This window comes from Topomyia yanbarensis, chromosome 3 (assembly GCF_030247195.1).
Source record: "Topomyia yanbarensis strain Yona2022 chromosome 3, ASM3024719v1, whole genome shotgun sequence".
NCBI lineage: Eukaryota > Metazoa > Arthropoda > Insecta > Diptera > Culicidae > Topomyia > Topomyia yanbarensis.
Window position 1 is genome coordinate 288414565 of NC_080672.1, and position 24309 is coordinate 288438873.

The 24309-nt window shown below is 36.8% G+C and overlaps 1 protein-coding gene across 4 annotated transcripts in view; it reads left to right on the forward strand.

Annotated features, from left to right (window-relative positions):
• The window catches only part of LOC131693362 (proton-coupled zinc antiporter SLC30A1-like), a 61449-nt gene that overhangs the window by 16915 nt on the left and 20225 nt on the right, over positions 1-24309 (forward strand). For all 4 annotated transcript variants that reach the window (XM_058981112.1, XM_058981109.1, XM_058981113.1 and 1 more), the window contains 7 exons: positions 7847-8167; positions 8237-8361; positions 8638-8735; positions 8804-8931; positions 12211-12342; positions 12404-12791; positions 12863-12990. In XM_058981112.1, coding sequence (XP_058837095.1) covers positions 7991-8167; positions 8237-8361; positions 8638-8735; positions 8804-8931; positions 12211-12342; positions 12404-12791; positions 12863-12990 — 1176 coding nt within the window. In that variant the 5' untranslated portion in view covers positions 7847-7990. The remainder of the gene's footprint in view (positions 1-7846; positions 8168-8236; positions 8362-8637; positions 8736-8803; positions 8932-12210; positions 12343-12403; positions 12792-12862; positions 12991-24309) is intronic.

Consider the following 24309-nt stretch of genomic DNA (forward strand, 5'->3'; position numbering starts at 1 on the left):
AACTATATCTCGCGTTATTACTGGTTATTATTTTGTGTTATTTTATTTACTAACGTGAACAGATTTATAATGAAAATTGCGTTTTGTAACTATTTTGACATTGCATTCTGATCAGGATATTGACGGCTCTGTCATATTGAAAAGAGATCCCTATATTGAAAGGTTAGTCATAGTCACGACAAATAAATCTCGTGCTTTATTAATTCACGCTGTACTGCCGTGATACGCATAACAGTCCCACCTGCATAGAAAATCTATATCAAATGGGACTGTTATGCGGATTACGGCAGTGTACTTCATTAATTCAATCTTACATTGTCACGTCTAGTCTTAGGTATAAATCCTAACTGTTTACTAACGGCTTCAAGTTCGGTCAACGTAGTAGCCTTCTGGTGTGAGTCGGCACATACAGGCAAGATCGCGGGTTACCATTACATCCCGTACCGGAACGTTGAGTGGTCTTACTCGGATCCGAAGGAAATCCATTAGTCGAGACCTGACGGAAAGATACTCGATGCACGCACAGATATCGTGTTAGTCGTCTACACAAGCGCAGTTGCGCGTTCAGTGTGTAATGATTTGACATGAATCGGGTAACCACACGAATGATATCACGTTCCCTTGAACCTTGGTTTCGTCGATATCTCCGTATTATAGAATGTTATCACCGTCCTAGTTCTCCACGGCTCCACGAAGTTTGTCATCTTTCGAGAGTCTTTTGATCAATAATACTGAAAAATTAGTTGAAGGAAATTGGTGTTTCGCAAATATCACCTTCTTAAGTACACCCACCTTATCCCAGGGATGGTGCAATTAGAAGGGACCCTAAATTAAAGTAATCGGGAAAGATAAAGCACTCAGGAGCTCCCCAGATAATAAGGAGTGTGCTTCTCATCTTTCATTGAATGAATAGCCTCCATTTAACTGAGGCTATCTGAAACGACGAAGTATGTGTCTGTGGGCAAAGTGTCAATGACCGCTAGAGTATTCTGAATAGCAGTTAGCTCTGCGATGTAAACTGAAGCAGGATAACCTGGACCCTTCGAGGTTTGATGTATCAGTATAAAACATCTTACTGCAGTCGACCTCTCAGAATTTGTTATGAAAATGTTAAGGGCGTATATGGTTCGGTATTCCACGCATCTCATCTTTCATGGATATTTCGAAGAAAACTTGACGTGTCTAAGATATGAGCACAATTGGTATTGCGTGAAGAAGGGTTAATATTATTCGGCACGTAGTCAAAGTAAAAGAATATAAAACGGGTTTGAAAATTGCGCTCGATAAGCCTTGTGAATAATGGTTAATTTGATTGAAAAGACCATTTTTTTTAAATTGGGTTGGGGACACAGAGAAGAATAATACATTAATAAAATACTGATAATTGAGTGAGTAGTAGTGAATTTCCGGAGACACCTCGAAAGAAAATGGTTTTACCGTGTACCTAACTCTTAATCTACTGGGTTAAAATTTTGAAATTTTGATCTGTATTTGCCCACATAATTCTTCAGGTAACGCTTTCTTCCATCTTTTAATTTTTAATGCCAAAAATTCGAATTGTAAGTTTCTGTATTGCCAAAAAAATAAATTGTTTTTTATTCATCGTGAAAACATTCCCTACCCCTACGCTCTTGAGTTTACTATATGGAGCAATCTTTGATAACAACGAGCAGCGCTACAGTGTTGCAATATCGCATCGAAAGAAGATTGAAATTGGATGCCTTCGGATGATTATTGTAAATTAAGCTTCAGCAAGGCAAGGTAACAGAGCAGTGAATACTCAAGCAGCAGATAAGCCACAAGCAATTGTAACCACAACGATTGTTATAAATGATAAAGTTCCAGTTCAATTTATGGTTTCAACAGCTTTAGGAATCAGATGCACGTTCCTGTATAATCTATAGTGACGATAACTGTAGGGTCTTATCTGTAGAAGCCACCTACCAGAATGGAATCAGGTAGATCTCTGTCAGGGTCGTGGTATCAATAGTACCGATATCGAAATTGCAGGGAATACCGACCCATTTTTGGTTTCGAAATACCAATATTGAATAAAAATAAGTACCTGTATTTTTGGTAGTATTCAAAACTTTTGATAAAGACTAAAATATAAAGTGTGTGTGGAACAAGAAAGCAAATTTTAAACGATAACAATCTCCCATCCTGAGCATACAAAAGCCCATAAATCTCCTATGTTAATGGTCCAATTTAACCCATACGCACAGTGATGCAAAGCTGGCTAAAACCTTAAAAATGAAATACAATATTCCTCATCAAAAATATTTTTTCTTCGGTTCCAAATAGCCTACAAAAATTTTGGTGTTTGAAAATCTTTAAGTATTTTTTGGATGTTAAGATCTGATTAGGAATGAGGTATTTTCAGGATTCGATCTGTTTTAACACGCCTAACTCATAATTTAATTTAGAACATGTTCATCCAAAGTTAATTTCAAATATCTTTATAATTCATGCACGTTAAACCATTATGAAACAAAAATAAACATTGGATCAAGGAAAAAAGCTAAAATGTTTGATAGAGAATTTTCTCCAACCATAATATTGCAATTTTTCCATGAAAGTTATGAAAATTACTCAACATTCTTCTAAGGAAGCATTCAATTACGCATCCAAAGACCTATTTATGATCAAAATCGGTTCAAAAATGATTAATTTTTAACTTGCTCGCATGAACTCTTATGGGGTTAGTGAGGTATTGTCTCGCACTATAAGACGCTATAATTGTATCTTCAGTTACTTTTTTCAAATTTCAAGCTCAAAAATCACACGCATACTTTTGAGTGCATACGTAATCGAGCAAAAAAGAATCTATTTTTTTGAAAATTTTATATGAGACTGTCCTTAAAAGTTCATGCGAGCAAGTTTCTAATTTGGGAAAAAATAATAACTGTGACATTGTGCAAATTCCCGAATGGGAAAATTTTGGTCTATTCCAATTTTTTTGTGCATAAGGACACAAGACCTTACATAAAGTATGGTTTTTATTTTGTTGTTTCGGACTCTCCTCGTCAGTAACTAGCACTAACTAGGTGTCTAGTTAGACGATGTATCTAAACTAGTACCAAAATTAGCACTACCCGAATAGAAATGCACAACAGTATTACAGCATATTCTATTGTTACATTACAACGAAAAACAATGTTATTCTGGAAAATTTGCAATGGAAATATAATATCATTTGTTGTTTCTACATCCAATTTCATTGTAAGCCCGATTTTTACATCGAAAAAGGGGGGTCGTTAAGGGATGTAACAATGAAAAAATTTGTCTTCCCATATATTCTGAAATCAAAAACATCGATTTACATTGTTTTTCCGTTGGAGATTTTGGAGGCATGAAGGACTGCATCATAAGGGCATGTTCAGGAGCGTTTTATTTTATATAGGAGTTTCAAAGTAGAACTGAAACATTCACATCCTCAGCAGAGCGCTTTGTTTTATTATTTCGACCAGTTTTGTTTCAAAATTTAAAACTGTTATACGACGCCGTTCTATTTGTTGCTGATTTTAAAACACGTTTAGAACTGTGTTGTAAATACATGCAAATTTTTAGCAGAGACACTTAGAACCGATAGACTGGGGAAAAATAAATTTGAATGCAGTAACGCTGAAGCCATGGCTAGACATGAATTTTAAACTGAATAGAACACCCGCTAAAATTGCTGCTGGGGACAGAAAGTTCCAGTTTTAAAATTTTCCGTTTTATTTTATAGAACTGTCAAAATTATAAATCTAAAACTGAAACTATCCTGAACATGCTCTAAGTACATTGATGTTACAAGAAAAGTTGTTGTTAACAAATAAAACTTGTAAATTCAACGTTTCTACGATCAATTTTGATATTACTTTCTGTTCGGGTAGTTAGACACTAAAATCCAAAAAGTCACACGTCTTGTGTGAACACTAAACAACTGGCTTATACCATACTTTATGTAAGGTCTTGTGTCCTTATGCACAAAAAATTTGGCATGGACCAAAATTTTCCCATTCGGGAATTTGCATAGTTCCAGGCGTTTGGTTCTTCAAACCAAAAGACAGTTTCGGTTCGTATTCCTCGTCGGCAAACAGAACTTCTGTGCTTACTATCGAGACATCACTCGGTATAAGCCAGTTGTTTAGTGTTCACGCAAGACGTGTGACTTTTTGGATTTTAGTGTCTAACTAGTGCTAATTTGGGTACTAGTTTAGATATATCGTCTAACTAGACACCCAGTTGGTGTTAGTTACTGACAAGGAGAATCCGAAACACTAAAATAAAAACCAAACTCAGACATTTTCCAACCGATTTTGATCATAAATAGGTCGTTGGATGCAGCATTACCTGTTCTCCCTAATTCTCTATTTAAACATAGACGCTTTCTAATAAAAATGTAGGGTAATTTTCATATTTTTAATGAAAAAAATTGCAAAACATTGGGTACTCGCACATTTTTGATTCAAAACCTCACAGTTCTTTTAACAAAAGTACATGACACTGCATACCGTTGGTCAAGTAATTTATTCTTCTTTCCAAAACACTTAGAGAATTTAAAATATAATGAAAAAGGACCGCGTAGAAAAATTTTCGTGCTCAAAATCCTGAAAAATGGATTTTTTGCTATAAATCAAGATTTTGAGGGTATATTGAATTGATCAAACGTGGTTTTGTGTTGTATTTGAAGAGATCTACAACCTTTATCATACCACTTTAAAAGAACATTCATTTTTTTATTTTGTGCAACCGTGTTATTTGTGAAATGCTATGCTACTTTTTTCTCATATTTATTTTAGACGTGTACGCCAAAATCATTGATGTTATACAATCAATAATATGTTGCTATGTTGACCATGGGAAACTCTAACAACGTTTGTCATAATACTGATAGTAGCCTATCACAGGTTGTTACATTTTTGATATATACTAGAGTGAATTCCTGTTATATTTTTTGTTATGTTAACTCTTCAGAAGACCAGAGTTATTATTCAACTTGTAATGAAAAATCTTTATAACAAAGTAACGCATTTTGTAATAATTTTGTTTTTACCTTCTGATCAGATCATTGTACTGAATGGAATTATAGTTTTGCGTTAATCAGTAAATTATGTTTGATTTTTTGTGTTTCGAATTAATATCATCAGTCACTAGCACCCACCGGATACTATCCAAAATCTCCAAACGGGGAAATTTTGGGTAAGACCAAATTTTTTTCTGGGCATAAGGACAGAAGACCTAACATAAAGTATGTTTTTTTAGTATTTCGAATTCTCCTCATCAGTAACTAACACCAACTTAATGCTAGTTAGATAAGTCTAAACCAGCACCAAATTGGCGCTAGTTAGACACTAAAATCCCAAACGTCTTGCGTGAACGCTAAACAGCTGGCTTATATCAAGTGATGTCTCGATAGTATGCACAGAGGTTCTGTGCTGGGTGTCTAGTTAGACTGATTAGAACAATTTGTGTTTAACAGTTAGGTGTCCAACAAAAAAAAAACACCTTTAACAGGACTACGAGGGTACCCGGGTACCCACAAATTGAAATACTCATAACTATGGCTTCCTTTAACCGATTTGGACACTTAGATGTTTTGGATTCAGGAACTCGTCCACTATTTGATCCTCTGAAATAGAACCGGATGAATGGATCTGTTTTTTGGTAATCTTGATTTTCCGGAGTTATGTTCCAGTACTAGAGTATGATTTGTAAATTTTAATAATGCCCAAGCAATATGAGTATCAAAACCCTTCAAATTATCTCGGAAGTCTGTTTTTACGGGATCCTATGAAGATTTGAAAAATGGAATTGGAATGGAATAACCACTCACGGCCCCACGGGAACCTGCTCCGGAATGTCCGTTCCGGGGTCAAATCACCAAATGGTTCCAAAACCACGCAATACAGCCTACTGATACAATTCCAAGAATTTTGATACCCATATTGCTAATATTCCATTGAAGTTCGCAAATAGTACCCCAGCACTGGAACCTGCTTCCGGAAACCCGGATTCCCGGGAACCGAATGAAGTTACCCGACTTATTTTTACCAAGTCCAAAAGTGGATGAGTTCCTGAATCCAAAACACCCAAAAGTATCGAAATCGGTTGGATATTACCTTAGTTATTGGCATTTTAGTTTTGTGGGTACCCGGGTACCCACGTCGGCCTGTTACGTAGTAAAAAAATTGAGGAGCCCCTCCTCACTTCCCTCCTTACTATATCAACAATATTATTAACCCAAAAGCTTAACTTAGTGAAGTTCTAAGATGTCACAAAGTTTCAATTTCCAGCTATGGATAAAACATGGGAATTTCATTAATTAAAACTCAAAAAGGTACCCGGGTACCGCGTCGGACACATAACGGTTAAGGGGTTTTTGGCAAATAATCTGTTATGCCTCGATACCCTGAATACATAGATGGTTGCAACATTAATCGCATGTTAGTTTTGGACAAACGTCCCTTTAATATTGTTCCTACATTTCGTCTAGTCATTACAGACTTTTTAATATTAGTCCAACATTGTCTTTGCATTTTACTACCTGCATTTGTTTTGCACATTGCCTGAATGATTGCAATAATCATGAATTAACAATCACTACGGTTAATACATGATTCTCTTCCCATGTCGGGATTATTCTGGGTGTCCTGAACGAATGCTGATACTGTGACAAATCACTTAGCTGCGCAAGCAAATTACGTATTAACAGTGAATAGCCAAATCATGAAAACAATAGGGATAGCCAGTATATCCTACTGGGAATGTAATATAATCCAATATATAATATAATGAAATTTTATATTAGACAAAAATTAGTTATCGTTCATAATGAATTTCTCTTTTTGTTCCCCGTAGCCTTTCGTTTTCTATAAAAACTAATTAGGTGACGTTTATTCTTGTTTGGCATCTTAGTCCGATTAGACATGTAGGTTTGTGTGCGATCGCAACTTTTGAAAATGCTACCCAAACATAAACTTCATTAATGAATGCAACATACGTTAATGAGGTGTGAACATCCCTCCTATTTGTGTGCTAAAATACCTACCTGTTGTTTGGTCTAGATTACCATTAAATTTATCAATAATCGTATGGAACTGCCCCGAAATCTCGAAGCCGAGTGAAAACACAATCCATAATATACCATGTCTCGTCTTCGCCCCATAACGTTATGCTGATACAATTTGTTGCATATAAGCTTGTGCATACGCTATGCCTATATGTATGCTAGAACGACTCATCTTTTTGCCTTTCTCATATTTTTCGTAAACAGCTACTGAAGTTCATTTCACTGATGGAACTACAAAAGATATCGCTTATTAGCATCGATATATGGATAACGAAGAGTTGCCGATTGTACACTAAATTAGACTAGCACAGTCATTACAAGCGCGATCAAAGTGCTCGAACTTACGTCGAAACGGTTGCGTGTCTTTAGTGCACTTATCCATTTTTATCACACTTTTGAGGAGTTTGAACACTTCTTAATAGTATATGATTTCCGTTTCACATATAGGAGATGATGTATGTATACTGTAATTTGAAACAACCTAACATACATGCAATCGGTTGTTACCTTTAGCTTTGGCATTCCCGCAACGCTCTGATCAAGCTATACTCATTGGAATATGACAAAAAAACTGCTAACACAGTCTTTTGAGTAAATTTGATTTTGCCTGTGATCAAGGTTGCATTGCAATGGTTTCGAAAAAAATGTGACGCTGATTTCAGTTTTTGGACCCGGATCACATACATTCCAAATATCTTTGTTTAGATGCTTTAACAATTATGCATTATCGTATACATATTATAACCAGTTTGCAAAGTTTTCAAACATAGTTATTTCTTTTATTTGCAGAGTATCATCTTAGTAGCAACGGACAACAACCCCTAGCGTTACTTCAATATTGCTTCACACTTTTGAGGACAAGTATACCCACAAGGGTATAGACGTAGTTGCTAAGTAGACGAAATACAATAAGTAGTACACAAAGGCAATAAAATGGCCAAATTTAGCGGAAAAAAGTGCCGCCTGCTGACGGTGATGACTTTGACGGTGTTTTTCTTCTTCGTGGAGATAGTCGTCGGTTATCTGACCAATTCGATGGCCCTAGTGGCAGACAGTTTCCACATGCTGGGCGACATTGCTGCATTAGTAATCTCGTTTCTATCAATTAAGGTAATAAATTGGCTTTTGGCGGTTTTATGAGGTTGCTATAAGTATCATTTCTCTAATCTATTCGACCAGATGTCACCAAAGAAATGGTCCAAAAATACGTTCGGTTGGGCCCGAGCGGAAGTTCTTGGCGCGCTGGTGAATGCTGTGTTCTTGGTAGCGCTTTGCTTTAGCATAACGATAGAGGCCTGTAAAAGGTGAGTAAGAACGACGTGCGTTAACACGGAGTCAAACGTTAGGATTCTTTATAGATTTTTATGCGACCTTTGAAAGCAAATCAGCTTAGCTTAAATTTGCAGTGTCATTATTTTTATAACTTTCATAAATGTATACCGGAGGATTCCATAATAAATTCCGTCTGTGTCTTGTCTTGTTGTAGAAGATAATTTCAAAGTTTGCGTTTGATCATAAAAAAGTGTTTAGATGCAAAATGATGCCTCTGAATAGCAATGATTTATATTTTCTTTCCGCAGATTTATTGAAGTGGAGCATATACACGAACCGGAATTGCTGATTTGGGTTGGTGTCATTGGACTTATAGTCAATTTGCTTGGAATGTGTCTACTGCACAGTAAGCATTATTCGTATACTTCGTTGTTGTCATTCGGATAATTCCTACACTTTCTTTCCTGTTCACAGAACACGGAGGTGGTCATATGCATTCACATGGGGGTTTGACACATCAGCACGGACTTGGAGGGTCTCACGGCAATCTCACGCATGTGACTAATTCGGACGACAATGAGAATAAATCGTTTATGTATCAGGTTTGTATAGTTGCCATCCAAAGGCAATGTTTACTATTATTTTGAACGTTGAGTTATAGGTATGAGCGACCGAAAATAAAAGTAGGAAGGAAAGAACGTGCTTTGTGAACCCTGCATTACATACATGTAATGGTCGGATATAAACTTCACGCGCAAGAATCTGGATTCTTCGGTTAAACGTAGAAAAATATACTTTTGACCTACTTTTAATCCTGGCATTGGTTATGGAATTTGCGTTTCGATCGTCTCATCAGAATCCGACACTAACTTAATGGCGGGACGAAGCTAGCGTCGGATTGACGCTAGCTCAAAAAAACGAGAGTTCAGATTAAGATGATTAGATAATGAAATTGAAACTTGGTTTGGCTTAGCAAACCAATGCAATATGCTCTATTTCTTTTTAGTGGAAAAAATTTAGATAGAAACTAGTTGTTCTCCATCTTTGCACGTGAAGAGCACGAAACCTATAACTAAATTAGTTGTGGAATTTTTGTTTCGACTTCGTCTCATCAGAATCCGTTACTAACTTAGTGACAACCCTAAGCTAGCGCTGGATTGACGCTAGTTCCAAAAACCCAATCCGGCGCTATCTTAGTCTTGTTTACTAAGTTAGTGTCAGATTCTGATGAGACGAAGTCGAAACCCAGATTCCACAACTAATTTACCTATAAGGTTTTGTGCTCTTCACGCGCAAAGATTGCTTTAAACAATTTTCAATGGAGAAAAAAATAATTTTTATCTAAACCTTTCTCCACTAAGGAGAAATATTTTTTTCGGGTGAGAACTGTATAATACAAATGCTATGCAGAAAGACTTTAGTCGATTTTTGTGCTTGAAGTTTATATCCGACCATCAGCGTTGCCAACTTTATTTTCAAAAAAAAACTGGAACATCACTTTAAAAAAACTGGAAAAAAACTGGATGCCCAGAAAACCAAATTTATCCATGCAAACAGGGATCCAAAGTTCTTTTTAAATAAAATTGATCTATTTTCAATAAAACTGGATTCTGAAACATGAAGCCAAAGATTATTCAATATAAAAATGTTCAGCTATTAGAAAAAATAAGAAAATATATAAATATATTTCATTAAAAATTCAATTACGTAAAGCAAAGTGAATAGCAGCGGATTTTAAGTTTAAGAAATATAATTTAGTGATCTATTTATGATTTAAATACAGTTGGATTTTGTTTTTCGAATTCAGCTTGTCAGCAACCAGCATCAACTTGGGACCAGTAAGACGATAAATTCAAAGTATCTAGTTGCTACCGGTTAGACACTAAATCCAAAAAGTAACACAACGTGCATAAACGCCAAAAGCAACTGGTTCATAATGATGTCTCGGAACACAAGCAAGGCGGCTCAGGTGTAATTCATTTTTTCTCTCACGAGGAAAATTTTGCATTGTGCCAGGTGTTTGTTTCCATAGCAAAAAAAAAAATAGTTCGTTTTCGCTTTCTCAGCAAACTAGAGCTGTAGTGAATGCACACTAATTCATTTATTACTCGAATTACTTTCAATGGTTTATACATGACTCTGTTTAGGGGGGCACCTGGTAGTGCTCAAACCGAAGATAATTTTATTTTGCGACTTTAAAGGCAAGGCAACAATGGACCTCTTGTGTAATGTTAACGATTATTTTTACATTCATTATACACGAGAAAAAATTTCAGTCGCGCAGAGCCATTCATTTGAGCGTTCCAAGTGTAGATGTCCAACCGTTTCCACGTCGAGGAGCGCCAATTTTATTGACAAAAATTCTATTAGACGTGTGCCCTACAGAAGACCCATGTAGCTTAATCTCAACGTTGACGAATCGCTATGTGAGAAGTATATGTGCTTTTCGGACAACAGAAAATCATTTCAATCGGGCGATACAAGTTGTGATCGGAGGCTGGGTTTCCTAGTTTTTGGATGGTGATTACACACACCTGTCATCAACCGTGTGAGGCCATATTACCTCCAAGAAAGTTATTAAATAAATTCAACAAGCGTCTTTCGCCAGAGTCTGGCAGATTCTACAACAAGTTGAATTTTATTCTGTTTGGTCATGGGGCTTTATTGTTTCATGATAAGGGAGCAAACGAGAACTCCATAATCGAAAAACGTGTTTTGTTAGCGGTATCAGAGGGGGACGGAGAGCGGGAGGTTTTCTGTGTTGGGTCGGAATCTGGACAAACCTTGGCGAAATCGAATATCCAATGGTTTGAATATTCCACGCTCTCGTTAGTACTGTTTCGGTTACCCACGACTCACCATTCGTGCTCGTGAAATGGCCTGCGTTAAGCCGAACCCAATTAATCGCCATAATTTTTTTTATACCAAAATTCATTTTTCGATAACTAATCAATAAGTTAATAAACACTTATTTGCTTTCATTTGCTATTTAAGTTCACAAAATAAATAGATGGATGTTTCTAGTGCTTCATTAGATGCAATAATGTTTTTAAAGCATGTATCACAAAATGGCGCTTGGTCCTCTTTGGCTTAAGGGGTTACATACCTTTTTGTGCGAAAAATGTCAAGAAAGTTTAAATTTACGTAAAGGCACAACGTAATGATTTCATTACATCAAACTTATGGTATTTTGGTAGTACATTTTTCAGTGAAATAAACAAGCATAAGTTTTTTAAAAAAAATTTATAATTGGCGGAGTTATAGCTTGTTCCCAGAAAGTTTTTTATTTAAAAGGCTTGCGGTTATCACGATTGCACGCCAACAGATCAACTAAAATCCCAAAACTCAAGAAATTCCATTAGTATTTGTATTCCTCGTACCTCGCACCTTAACGATTAGTTGAATAATTTTTCCTGTATTCGGGAACGTTTTTCCTAATAAATCGCTTTTTTAAACGTTAAAAATTGTATTAAAAAATTCTCATCTTCAAATCAAAAATTTATGCATGAAAAAGGAATCGTTAAGGTAGGAGCAAAATTATTTACGATCAAATTGAAAAAAAAAAATTGAAGAAAATCGGTTGAGTGATTTTTCGCCAACCGTAATCACGGCAAGACTAATTTTGGAAAAACGACATTTTGAGATAATCGAGTTTAAAATTTCAAGTTACCGCTGCTCTTGGTAGACGAAGCGCGCTTGGAAGCGCTGTAACATTCGATCTATTTGTCGGATCTCTATAAAAATTTGGGAAAATATTCTCTACGAGTTGTACTTTCAGATAAAACATTAAGTTCAAAAGAGTTGGAAGATTTGATTGAACCATTGGCAAAAAAAAATCGACTGCATCATTTATACAATTTACTGCTTTCGAACCCTTCTAGAATGGCAATTCCATAGAGAAAAGGACATCCCATCACGGACACTCTCACGATTCCCAGATGAACATGCATGGCGCGTTCCTACATGTGATGAGCGACGCTCTCGGCAGTGTGATTGTGATAATTAGTGCACTTGTAAGTACTGATAAATGCGTGAAGCAAAAACAGAATTTCACAACTTCTTCCATCCAACCAGGTCGTCCGTTTTACCGATTGGGAGTACAAATTGTACATGGATCCAGCCCTGTCAATTCTTCTGGTCGTATTGATTTTGAATTCAGTGTGGCCTTTGCTACGTGATTCAGCGTTGATTTTACTGCAAACGGTTCCCACCCACATACAGGTTGATGCAATCCAGCGCCGACTGCTGGAGAAGGTGGACGGTGTTTTAGCTGTGCACGAGTTTCACGTTTGGCAACTGGCTGGCGATCGGATCATCGCTTCGGCTCACATTCGCTGTAGGAATCTGTCCGAGTATATGAAGATTGCCGAAAAAGTGAAGGAGTTTTTCCACAATGAAGGCATCCACTCGACGACGATTCAACCGGAGTTTGTGGAAATTGAGACCATTAAAAGCTATTCGGGTGAGTGTTTGGGCGAACGTTTCATACTTCTTGATGTTCGATAATTTGAAATATGCATTTTATTTATGTAGGTTCTGACGGTTTTTCGAACAGCCTGAATGGCAGTGCCACGCAAGATTGTTGTGCGCTAGATTGCCCAACTACCGACGAAGCTAGCTGCATTAAAGCAACGTGTTGCCAAAATAATAATACGATTAAGGTAAGTACCAGTAATATTTGCAATAATGTCTTTAATTTTACAAAAAATACTTCGGATGCTGTCTCTGTTAAATAACATTTAACTGCCTTGTCGTAAAATGTGTCCACAGGGTCAATAGAATAACGCTTTTGTACAACTAAATCTAAAGCGAAAAGCAACAATTGTATTGTAATTGCCAGATGGAGAACTTCTCAATGAAAACGTTTTTCTAACGATTACTCTATACATGTTTTTAAATTTCATACTAATTGACAGATAACATTGTAGTTTTATTACAGAATATGATTCTAAATGTCATTTCAAATCAAAATGCATTTAACAAAAAATCTTCCAAAAACAATTAATTCGTGAAATTATGCCCTATTTAAGGTTCAAGAAACCATTTTTTGAGCTTTTTTTTTTTATTAAATATGATTCTAAATTCCATTCCAAATCAAAGTGCTCATTGCAAAAACCAAAATGCTCATTGCAAAAATTTTAAAATGGATGTTTTAATAACGTAAAATAAATTGTTAGTAGAATAAAAGTTGACAAAATAGGCGAATAAGTCTTCATTCGTGAAGCTAGTACCAGCATTTAACATTTTGCGCCGTCATAAGTTTCCGATGTGTGTATCAGGACGTTATGGAGCGTGCAGTTTACAACGTATTTTGTACATATACGATTCTATATGACACATATAAATATTATGCGTATTTTCAATACCAACTTTTTGATGACATCACTAACTGAGCTTGAAATTATTTCTATCTGAAATCTTGAATCTTTTGGATAAACGGGTTCGAATATAACCTCAGCTTGAGTTCATTTAAAATTCTTCAATTTACTCGTTTAACAGAATTCTGACAGAGTATCCCTTATATATTATGAAGCAAGCCATAGGAAAAATTAGAATCGAGACGGTTCAATAAGTTGACCCAGAGAAACCTAAAAATTCCCATTCTACAAAAAAATTAATAACTTTCGCAATTTTCATCCGATTTAAACTAATAATAGTTTAATTTCATCGGTTATGAGCTGGCTTTAATTTGTCATAAAAATATAGTTTTTAGAATTGCTTTATCTTGCCCAAAATCTAGACTAAACGCTCATTTTTCTTAAAAAATAAGGAAAAATTAAGAAAAAGTTCAATAAACTCGTAAATTACGTCAAAACCAGTAGTCGCACTAAAAAAAAATGTTCAAACGACCGAAAGTGAATTCAATTACCTTTAATTCAACATAATAATATTTCATTTCGATGCACTACAACCGAAGATATTTGAATTTTACAGAACGTACTTTTTATTTTAAAGGCGAAATTCATTTTTTTACTGTAACTCGAAAACTTTTACTGTAATTTTTTGGACTTCATTTTCGGATTCAGCACACGATTTTACATTGAAAATGACCACCAGCTTAACTATGAGTTCAGAAATGCTGTAAACTAGTGTTATTAACGTAACAAGCATTTCCTTGTGATACTGAATGTCTAATAATTCATCCCCCTAAAAGTGAGAACTATTCGTTGAAACGCAATCAAAAATAATCATCAAAATGTTAAAAAAATGTTCTAGACCCCCCATAAAACATTTCAAATTTGGTCTCAGATGAAAGAGGAGTATCTAAGCATGCGATTGTTGAGTATTTCAGCGATACTGATTTTTTTTGTTTAAATATTGTTCTGATAGAGACATCGTGTCGGGGTGTTATAAAGTTGGCGCGATCGCGGGCGTAGGCGTGCGTGGATGATCGCCAAAGGTTTAAGCGTTCGTATGTTAACGTTTCTGTCGCATGTGCTTGAGTGCATATGACTTTCCATGTATAAATTCGATGTTGTACCTGTGTGGTCATTCACATATTCGCGTGTGTTCTTGGATGGTCACGCGGACCGTCATTCTGATATTAAGTTTTCGGTGTACGGTTCAGATTCTGATAGAGAGTGAATTACCCTATATCGCTAGATCGATGGTCGATATATTTGATATATCGGTCAAGTCGCCATGGAATGTCTTGTCTGGTGGATTTAAAAGCGCTATTTTTAATTGGTCCAATTGAAGTCATGGGCCTAGACTTCTGGTACGGAGGATGGACTTCCAGAAATGACCGAATCATGATCGCGCGAGCACCGGAGTTCACCTTTATCGCCAGGATGTTATCATATTTGCGAGATCGCGAGTGTAAGTTGCGTGGATGATCGTGAAGGGCTTAAGCATTTGTATGTTACCGTGTTTGTCACGTGTATGTGACTTCGCGTGTAAAAATTCGATTGTTGTTTAATGGATATGAGATCGCGATTATATGTGCTAGAACGTTCACTTAGTCATCGGGGTGTTAACCTGTTCTCGAGATCGCGGGCGCCGGTGTGCGTGGATTATTACGAAGGACTCGAACGTTTGTACATTAACGTTTTTGTCGCGTGTATTATAATTTTTTTTCATAAACGTGTGGCCATTCGCATATTCGCGTATTATTAAATGATCGCGCGCAGACCGTGAATCTGGTGTCTAATTTTTAGTGTATGGTTCAAATGCTATAAGAGCGTGAGCTCTCCCATTTCACTAGAGTTCCCGGTCATATCGCCATGTAACGTGTTGTCTAGGAATATGAGCGTCATTTTTTATTGGTTCAACTGAAGGCATGAATCCAGACTGCTAGGATCGAGGGTAGAGACCAGAGCTTAAAAAGATTGATATCCCCACGTGAACTTGAAAGAAAACGAAATTCAATTCATGCCCGCTGCGATGAATGAAATGTTTGGTTCGTTTCCCTCGTCATTTGTTCTCCCGACGCAGCACATTCAGGTCCGGACATGCGTGGTTTCAGAAGCAAACTGAATTTTGTTTCTATGCTAGCTCTGAGAGGATTGAGCAAAAGTGCACCAGATATAGTTTACGCAGTTCACTTATGCTTGAAAATGTAGAAGATGCCAACTTCTGCCTTCAAACTGTCTATATAATAACAAATGAATGCTTTGTTTGGTGAATGAATTAATATTTCCTCTGCACTCAAGCATTCGATTCTGCATGAAATGACAGTCAGTTGGAAAGTGAATGAATGAGGGAGGCGTTGAATCTGAATGTCGATTTCGGTAAATGCAAGCAGAAATAGGTAACTGATTTTGAAATTTCGTAGCACTGGTAGAGACTTCCGGACATGATCCATTCATGAAATTGCGTTTGTAAATCTATAAGCGCTAAAACGTTCGTTTAATTACCGGGGTGTTTTAATGTTAGCGAGATCGCGGGCGTAAGTATGTGTAAATGATTGCAATTGCATGTTCGCATTTGTGACCAGGTGTGTGAGTGTATACGAGAGAATAAGCAATTTCTTGTATTAGTATTAGTTTTTTTCATGCCATGCTGAACGGGAATGGATGATTCACGTGCGTCGGTGAATTAATCGTACCGTAATTTATCCAATCCGATCTTACCGAATGAATAGAATAATATGCACGAATTAAACATTGGTAAAAAGTGACCAACGAATCCTAGGAAGGGTTGCCCACTAATCTATCATAGACGCCAGTTTTGCGTCCATTCCCTGACCCAGCTGTCACAAATAATCAGACGAACACATGCACATGTAGTCATAAGACTAACACATAACAATTGTACACTGATACTAAAACGTACGATAGGGATCTTTAATTTGGAAAAAATATGTCGGTTTTTCATACGTATTGATAGTGGGTGTCCTTATGAATATACTCAAATTATTTTTAAACCTTAATTATTCTTTTCTGACTTTTAAATTAAAAAAGCATTCAGCAATTGGCGATTTGCGGCAAAGCCAAAATTAGTCATGCGACACCTATGATTCAGCTCATGAACTGGCAAAGTGATACAGTTTGCTTTTTTTCACCCGTAAGTGAGTCGTAGCTTACAACAAAATCTTCATTATCTTCTCGGAAAAAGCTTATAACTGCCAAAATATGAATGAAACGAGTAAGAAATTTAGTTTTATTTGCGATTATTCTGAAATTACAGCAATTTGCAACTATTTCACTCATACATTTCTTCGAAATGTAATCGGGGTATTATTGTGGTTATAAAAAATCGTTCCATAAATAAAGTTCCAACTCGAAACCGAGACCCAATCAGCACCAATGTCAAACTCCTTTATATTTTGAACTACGTAAGAGATTCAGTGAAGACTATCGGAGAGAAGGATCGGCTGTGCATGATACAAAGCTGACACTTTCCTATTAGCCGGATATATTCTTTCCTCGCGTGATCTGGAGAGTTTCATGAATTTACACCATCTCATGAAGGTTTAGCTTAACTTAGGACGAACGGGAAATGCTGTTGCGGCGGCTACGGTGCTCAACAAATTACATTTCGAAACAGCGCGCATATAGCTCTGCGAATAATATTAGAAACCACTATGTTTTACACTCTTTTCGCAAGATGTTTACTCATCATCTGATAAAATGATGATTTTCCTCTATTTTCATAAACAATTATCAACAAATTGATCGGTAATTTGGTGTTTAAAAGTCATTTTTTACCAATGTTCACAGAAAATATATGCACTATGACAGAACAGAATAAAATCAACAACACTTTCCTCCCAGCGCTATCTGCGAGCGGTTTCAACGTAGAATCACCAATCAAATTCAGCCAACAATCTGACAGTTGTCCTACTAAATGACGTATCTGCAAATATCTCGTTCACCTTATTGTTAGCCGGGACAGCACCTCACACAGCATGATCTTGTACTTTTGCAATCTGCTAATGGTTTGCAATCTCATGTTTCATGTGCAAACTATGGTAGATCTGATAAGGCAACCTATAGAGTCGTGCGAGTCGCATGGGTTTGGAGTCCTAAAAGGAAATAATCTAAAACTGTTTTTTTCAATAGTTTCGGGCTAAACTTTAGAAAGAAAGAAATAGAAAAAGGATTGACATATAACTCACAGTACTAATCTGCATCAGTAAATGCCGTAACCCGCAGTCAACATTTAATCAAAACTGGCCTCTACAGAGCAGATGACAACATTGATTGGTGAATGAAAAAGCATCAATGAATCAATCAATGAAATGAAGATGCACGGTTTAGCCATGAAAATCCCGTCAACTTGAAAGTGAATGATTAAGGGAGGCTTTGAATTTGAGTCACGGTTGAAGTGAATTGAACTGAAAGTTGGCATTTTAAAATGAAAATTTGGATCACTGACCCGCACACCCCTAAAAATCCCTATTAGTACAACACAACCACTAATATGCTTCTACTATTACATTTTTTAAATTAGCCTGTGCACGGTGACCGTAAATCGACATACAAAGACTCTCACTGCGAGCCGTATCCTCAATTACTGCTATTAACCAATTGAACAATGTCTGCAAACACAGCCCACAGAAAAAGGCAATCCGCGGTGATCCGTCAGGCAGCCAAGCCAGCGTGCACAGGTTAATGGTTGACCCGTGTAGTTTGGGCTGGCGCAGAGTATTAAAAAAACACAAAACATAAAAAAGGTCCATAACCGCTCTCGGTTTCCTCGATGCACCAATATCGAGGTGCAATAACCATCTTAAAGCACTTGTCTGTCAGAGGTTCTTTAAACCTGCTGCATAAATATGCATGATGATGTTTGCAATACCGTCAAACCCGTCAACCCACGGGAGGGTAAAATTTTTTTTTATGCAATTTATATGAATATATAAATGATTCAGCTGTTCCAGGGTAATGTGCGGTTAATTCTAATGAAGTGAAAAAAGGTATATATGGAATCTGTTTCCGTCACAGTAGGATCAGCATCACTTCGAATGTACGAACTGTGAAATAGGTGAAGTCTATCTCGATTTCTTGTTACGGGCGAGTATCTGGATTGCTTGATCTTAGGGCTATTTTAAGAAATACTGCATCCTTTAAAGCGATATTAACAGAGTTTGGTGTGCAGGATATTGGACAGACACGGCGTTCTGTATTTCTTTCCATGCATCCAAAAATTCAAATATTCCGGCATGCGAAATTGTATGCATAATTCATTACAAAATTGATATTACAGCTCCAGTACAACACATTAGATAAATATGGATTCGATGAACCAACCCAATATTTCTGAGGACGCTGTAGCAACTTTTCTTATTTTGAGTAGCATTTAGATCTTTGTACGGTCCTTGGCTCTCTGAATAAAAAACTTGGACAGATTCATCTTTTTGGTCACATTTCTGAACGAACCGGATATGTGTAAGTAGTGCTTTAATTACACGGCTCGCCGTTGACTGCACGATTCCGAGTTGTTTTCAGATGTCCCGATGAGAGAGTTGAGGATATTCCAGGTGCTTGCACAAAATCAATTCGCGACGTTGCTTTTCTAGTGACGCCATTTTTCCAGTTTTCGAAAAACTGACAGCGATAAAAAATACACTCCAAACTACTTCTACCCAAATTTTCAAGAGAAAATACCTAATGGGTTGTTTTCTATAAAGTTTTTTTCCGTGATGCATATTGATGTGGGACACCCTTTATTGCATTCAGGTATCTGCAAAGTCGCCATGATTTCAAAGTCAGAACCTAATCTACAAAGGACAAAATCGCTTCCATGCGTCTGTTTTGTGATTTATCGGCATGTCGAAAACAACACACTTTTTTAAGTTGCTGTCCATTTTTTTCAATTTTATTATCAAATTTAACCCCTTTCCGTAAATATCTGATTGAGATAAGCTTGCTTTTCCCATTTTCCATACAAAACTTCGTCCCATAAGTGAGTGTGTATCGAGTTAACGGGACTATTAATAGATTTTGAATTGGAAATTAGTCATAAACGGGGAGACATTTATCACTTTTTGTGATATTACTCGACCGGTTTTGAAGTCTTTTTGTCAGTAAATCTTCTTGTTAAATTTTGGGGGAATTATGATCAGTAATCTTTGATCCGGAAAGAGAATTATTGCGATTTCACAATTAAACTTTACGACATCCAGAAAGAAAGACGAGTGCATGAGTAAGATATATACGACTTTTACCGATTTTTTGGGGAAAATAGTCGAAATTAACCATCAAATAAATCGACACTGATCTTTCATTAGGGCCTATGTCTCAATGTACTCAAATGGAAATCAGTTTCAATATTCGACGATGCATTTCTAAATGCAGCTTTTATTGTAGTTATAATTTACTTTATCTTTGGTTAAATCTTATAACAATATAACAAAGAATTTGATGGCTATGTGTTTTTAGTGGGTAGAAACTAAAAGAATGGTTACGCCCAATTTACATTCCCGTCGTGATTTCGCCCTTCAGCAATCGCCATTTGCGAGAGTGCTAAACCGTGAACATGATTTTCAGAAGGGTGCGGTAAATGTGCTGAACTGACTCTGTCTTGCTGGGTAGGGCTGGGTAAATAGGCGAGCTTGACAGGATATTTTCTAATAGGGCTCAGCAAATGGGCGCATAGAAACCCAATGCAAATGAAAGGGCGCCCGTCTTTTTTTCAAATTTCATGAAAATATCAAAATTTTTGAATATTTATGTGCAAGAACCACGAAGTAGACAAGATCACAGTGGATATTAAGTATCGTTTATATAATATAACCATCGTTTACAGAATAATTTTGTGAATAATAAGCATTCGCCTCTGGTTTGTCAAAAAATGTTAGATTAGCCTTTATATTCCATATGAGAAGAAGGGCCTTAATCGAAATCTCGAAGAAAATGTATGTTTCGCCGTTTTGTTTTCTTTAATTAAAAATAGATCTATGAACCATTTTTAATAATTTTCACCTAAATCGCATAATGCCATAATAGCGAAAACGCAGTTTGTTTACATTTGCGATTTATGCCGTAATGAAAGATCTATGTCGAAATGATCTAGATTTTTGTGGCTTTATTGACCAAAATGTTTGCAGTTACCAAAAAAATTATTGATCAGTTTGATTAAAGAGAATTTTTATCATGTATATATGTACACGGGATTATTTAAAAAATAATAAATTATATTTTTAAATTTAATAAAATTGTCCCACATGAATGCCTAAGTAATAATTGAGGTTTTAAGGCGCCTCTTGGAGAGCTTCTTAAAACTCAGATTGCACTTGTAGCGTGCTATAAAACTTTATTTGCTACGTCGGTAAAGATTTATGCCGAAAGCTAAACTAATATTATGATAGCCCGGGGCTAGTGAGTGGTAGGGGTGCGTTGGTGGTGTCCCCTTTTCTCCATTTTATTTGACAAATGCGCTGTGTCTTGTTTTTTATCTCATGTAGTGCGAAATACATGCTCGAATGTTGCATCACTTTTTGTAAACTAACAAGCACTTTGTAGAAGTTATAATGTGTTTTGGAACGTAATAAATGATTTTGTGTTATTTACGTTGTTATAATCTATCACAAGCACGGTTATATTTTTGGAAAGTGCACGATAGTCAAAGAGATCAATAATGAGTACATTACCAACTAGCTTCGGGCTCTCCTACTATTCAGGGTCAAATCCATATCCACTTTTGAATAGGGCTAATAAGATTTATAAAAGAAGTTTTGTTTTGCTCATTTCTCTAAATTTGTTATATTTTCTACCCAGAAAATATTTGAAATTGATTCTACTAAGGGTAAAGATGTTGATTCAAGTGTATTTTTCGTGAAATTCAACTCGGCAGCGGAATAATGAGCTAAATAAATTTGTTTACAAAAATCTCTTTAGCCCATTTGAAGAATTAATATTAAAATACGGTTGAATTTCTTTGTTGAAAATCGGGTTCGGGCGGGTACGTACTACCTGGTGAAATTATGAACCCCTTTTTAGAATAACAATGTAACATTGTGTATAGCGTATGTTTCCACTTATTTGCCAATCTTGAATCTGGTTCACGTTAATCCGGCATTTCCACGTGTCTTTCTCGTCGCCTTATTGTAGTGCTGACAGTTATCTAGTCCTGCAATAGCGGATTAAAAAGGATATACTGTGTTCGAATAGCAGAGCGCGGAAATAACTACTAGACAGTATCCGTCGGCTCCCCAAAGAACATGCGCCGAATACCGGCTGTAACATGTGCGCATGCCTATACCAGAACCAGGAAAGAGGAAAGTTCGTTTTTTTGTTTACATTCTATTGTTGTTGTTGCAGTCTGAGATACATCAATACACAGACTTCTTTCCTGTAACATGGTACATGATTTTCTTTGGAAACTTCTGCTGGCTGCTGGCACTATGATACGGGACATTTATTTATTTAAAAAATTGGACAATGATCGAAAAGGTACAATATATTGTATTGAAAAGTATTTCCATAGGATTATTGAAACTGACATATGAATGGTAGGTAGCCAGCAATAAAAATTAACATGATTTTATGTATTTATGTAGCTAGAACGAATATTGGCTTTTATCGGAGCTACTTTCAACAATTGCTTCCACAAATGTTATGAGTTTGTTTCGTTGCTTCATAAGAGATGTATGTTCAAGTTGTTGTTAAAGTTTCAATTATATAATTATGTTACATTATGCTCACTGTTATGTCCACTAGGTGACGTTAAGAAAATTTGAACAATGGCACTTGGTAAGGTGACTGTGGGAATAGGTCCCCAGAATAGGACTCTTCGAATAAGTTGAATAATCATCAATTGCACAAATGAGCTGAACTGTTCGTAATAATTGCAGATTACAAATTTGAAACGAATTGTATGACAGTGTTCGATTAATCACTTTATGTCCACTCGGGTACAGCTTCTATAAATCTTCTACCACATTGTTTATTTATTTGCTCGCAGTCAGGGAAGTCTGTTGATATTTATTTAAACATCGATCTATCTCTACAATAACTTGTTGGACACTCGAAAAAATAAGAATCAACATTTATTTTTTTTGTCAAATATTTGATGAGCCTACTACCGGCTTTAGTACTGCAAGAGGGATGACTGTAATATATGTATGCACCACAAGGGTGGGTTTTTGGGAAGTTGCGCATGGGATGGTGGACGCAGCAAATTCCGGCACGGAAAAGCTTTCTTTTTCTACAGCTCGTCATTGTGTGCAATAGCTTCTCACTGCCTGCATCGTTCAGAAAAGAAAATTTTCATTTTCCCAGAGCTGATAGAGTTTTAAAGACTGGTTAAGCATAGGACAGAGGTTATTCGTTTGAGCAATATATTATAGAATTTAAGAATATAAGCGTGCAGTTCAGTGTTTTCAAAAGAAAGAGTGCCAGCAAAAACTTTGAAAAGTGGGGATCCATGGCTGTGAATTTAGTCTCGTCGCCGTCAGTTAGTGCGACTGCAGTGCAGACAGTGCAAAAAACAGGAAACCGTACCCGGGCCGGCAATGCAAATTTCCCACCTAGTCGGTTGGAGGAATGCGACGACCGTCTGCTAAAGGATTTTGTAGCCGTACTGGTGTCCTCGAGTACGCAGCAAAAAACAAGCAATTCTAAATTATCACCAAGCGCCATTTGCAGCAGTCATAATTTGTTGGAAAAATGCGACCCAGACGGAATGCACCAGGCAGTTGCATCACTCAATACTGCAACGCAGGAGTTTTCCACTATGGCCGAAAAGCTGATTACGATAGCGCTAGCAGAGACTGGTCCGCAAAACGATGATCACACTAACAGCAATAACACTTTTGTTAACGAGAAAGAAAAGACTGAAAGCTGTATTTACAATGAAAACGATGATATAACATTAGATGATAGTAAAACGCCTAGTCCACTGCAGCAATCATCGTCTGCCCGGCATGATGGGGTTGGGGTGGAAGACGAAAACAGGGAGGTTTCTATTGACAACAACGATGTCGCCGTCACAGCAGTCTGTCTCCCTCTGACTGCTACTGTTAATGCTTCCAGGGAGGCGACCGCACAAAATGAGCCCGTAATGAAATTTTGCAACAATTCACGTGGTCCATTGTTGGAGGAAAAGTTAGACAAACTGTTGGATAGCGTAGTAAAGATTAAAGCCGACATGCATCAGAAGATTGATAGGCTGAGCAGGCGTGTCGATCAGATCCGGCTCGACGTGCAGCTGAACATCGACACGACGGACCGTGCAGTTTGCAATAATGTTTTGGAACTGGCGGGCGTTCCGTACCGAAAAGGTGAAAACCTGAAGATATATTTTCGCCAAATATGCTTGGTGTTAGGTTATGAAGAGGCCAATATTCCTCTGGTGGATGTACGTCGCAAACGAACCGACCGCACACATGATAAGACTGAATCAACGCACAACACTGTCACTAGCACCATCAGTAATAATAACAACAACAAGAACAGTAACGAAACAGGATCTAATAGTAAACGGCAGGAAGAGGCCGACAACGGCCAAGAGCATCCCATTATCATTATCGAATTTATCTTCAAGACTATAAGGGATACGTTCTATCGGGCATACCTGAAGAAGCGTACCATCCG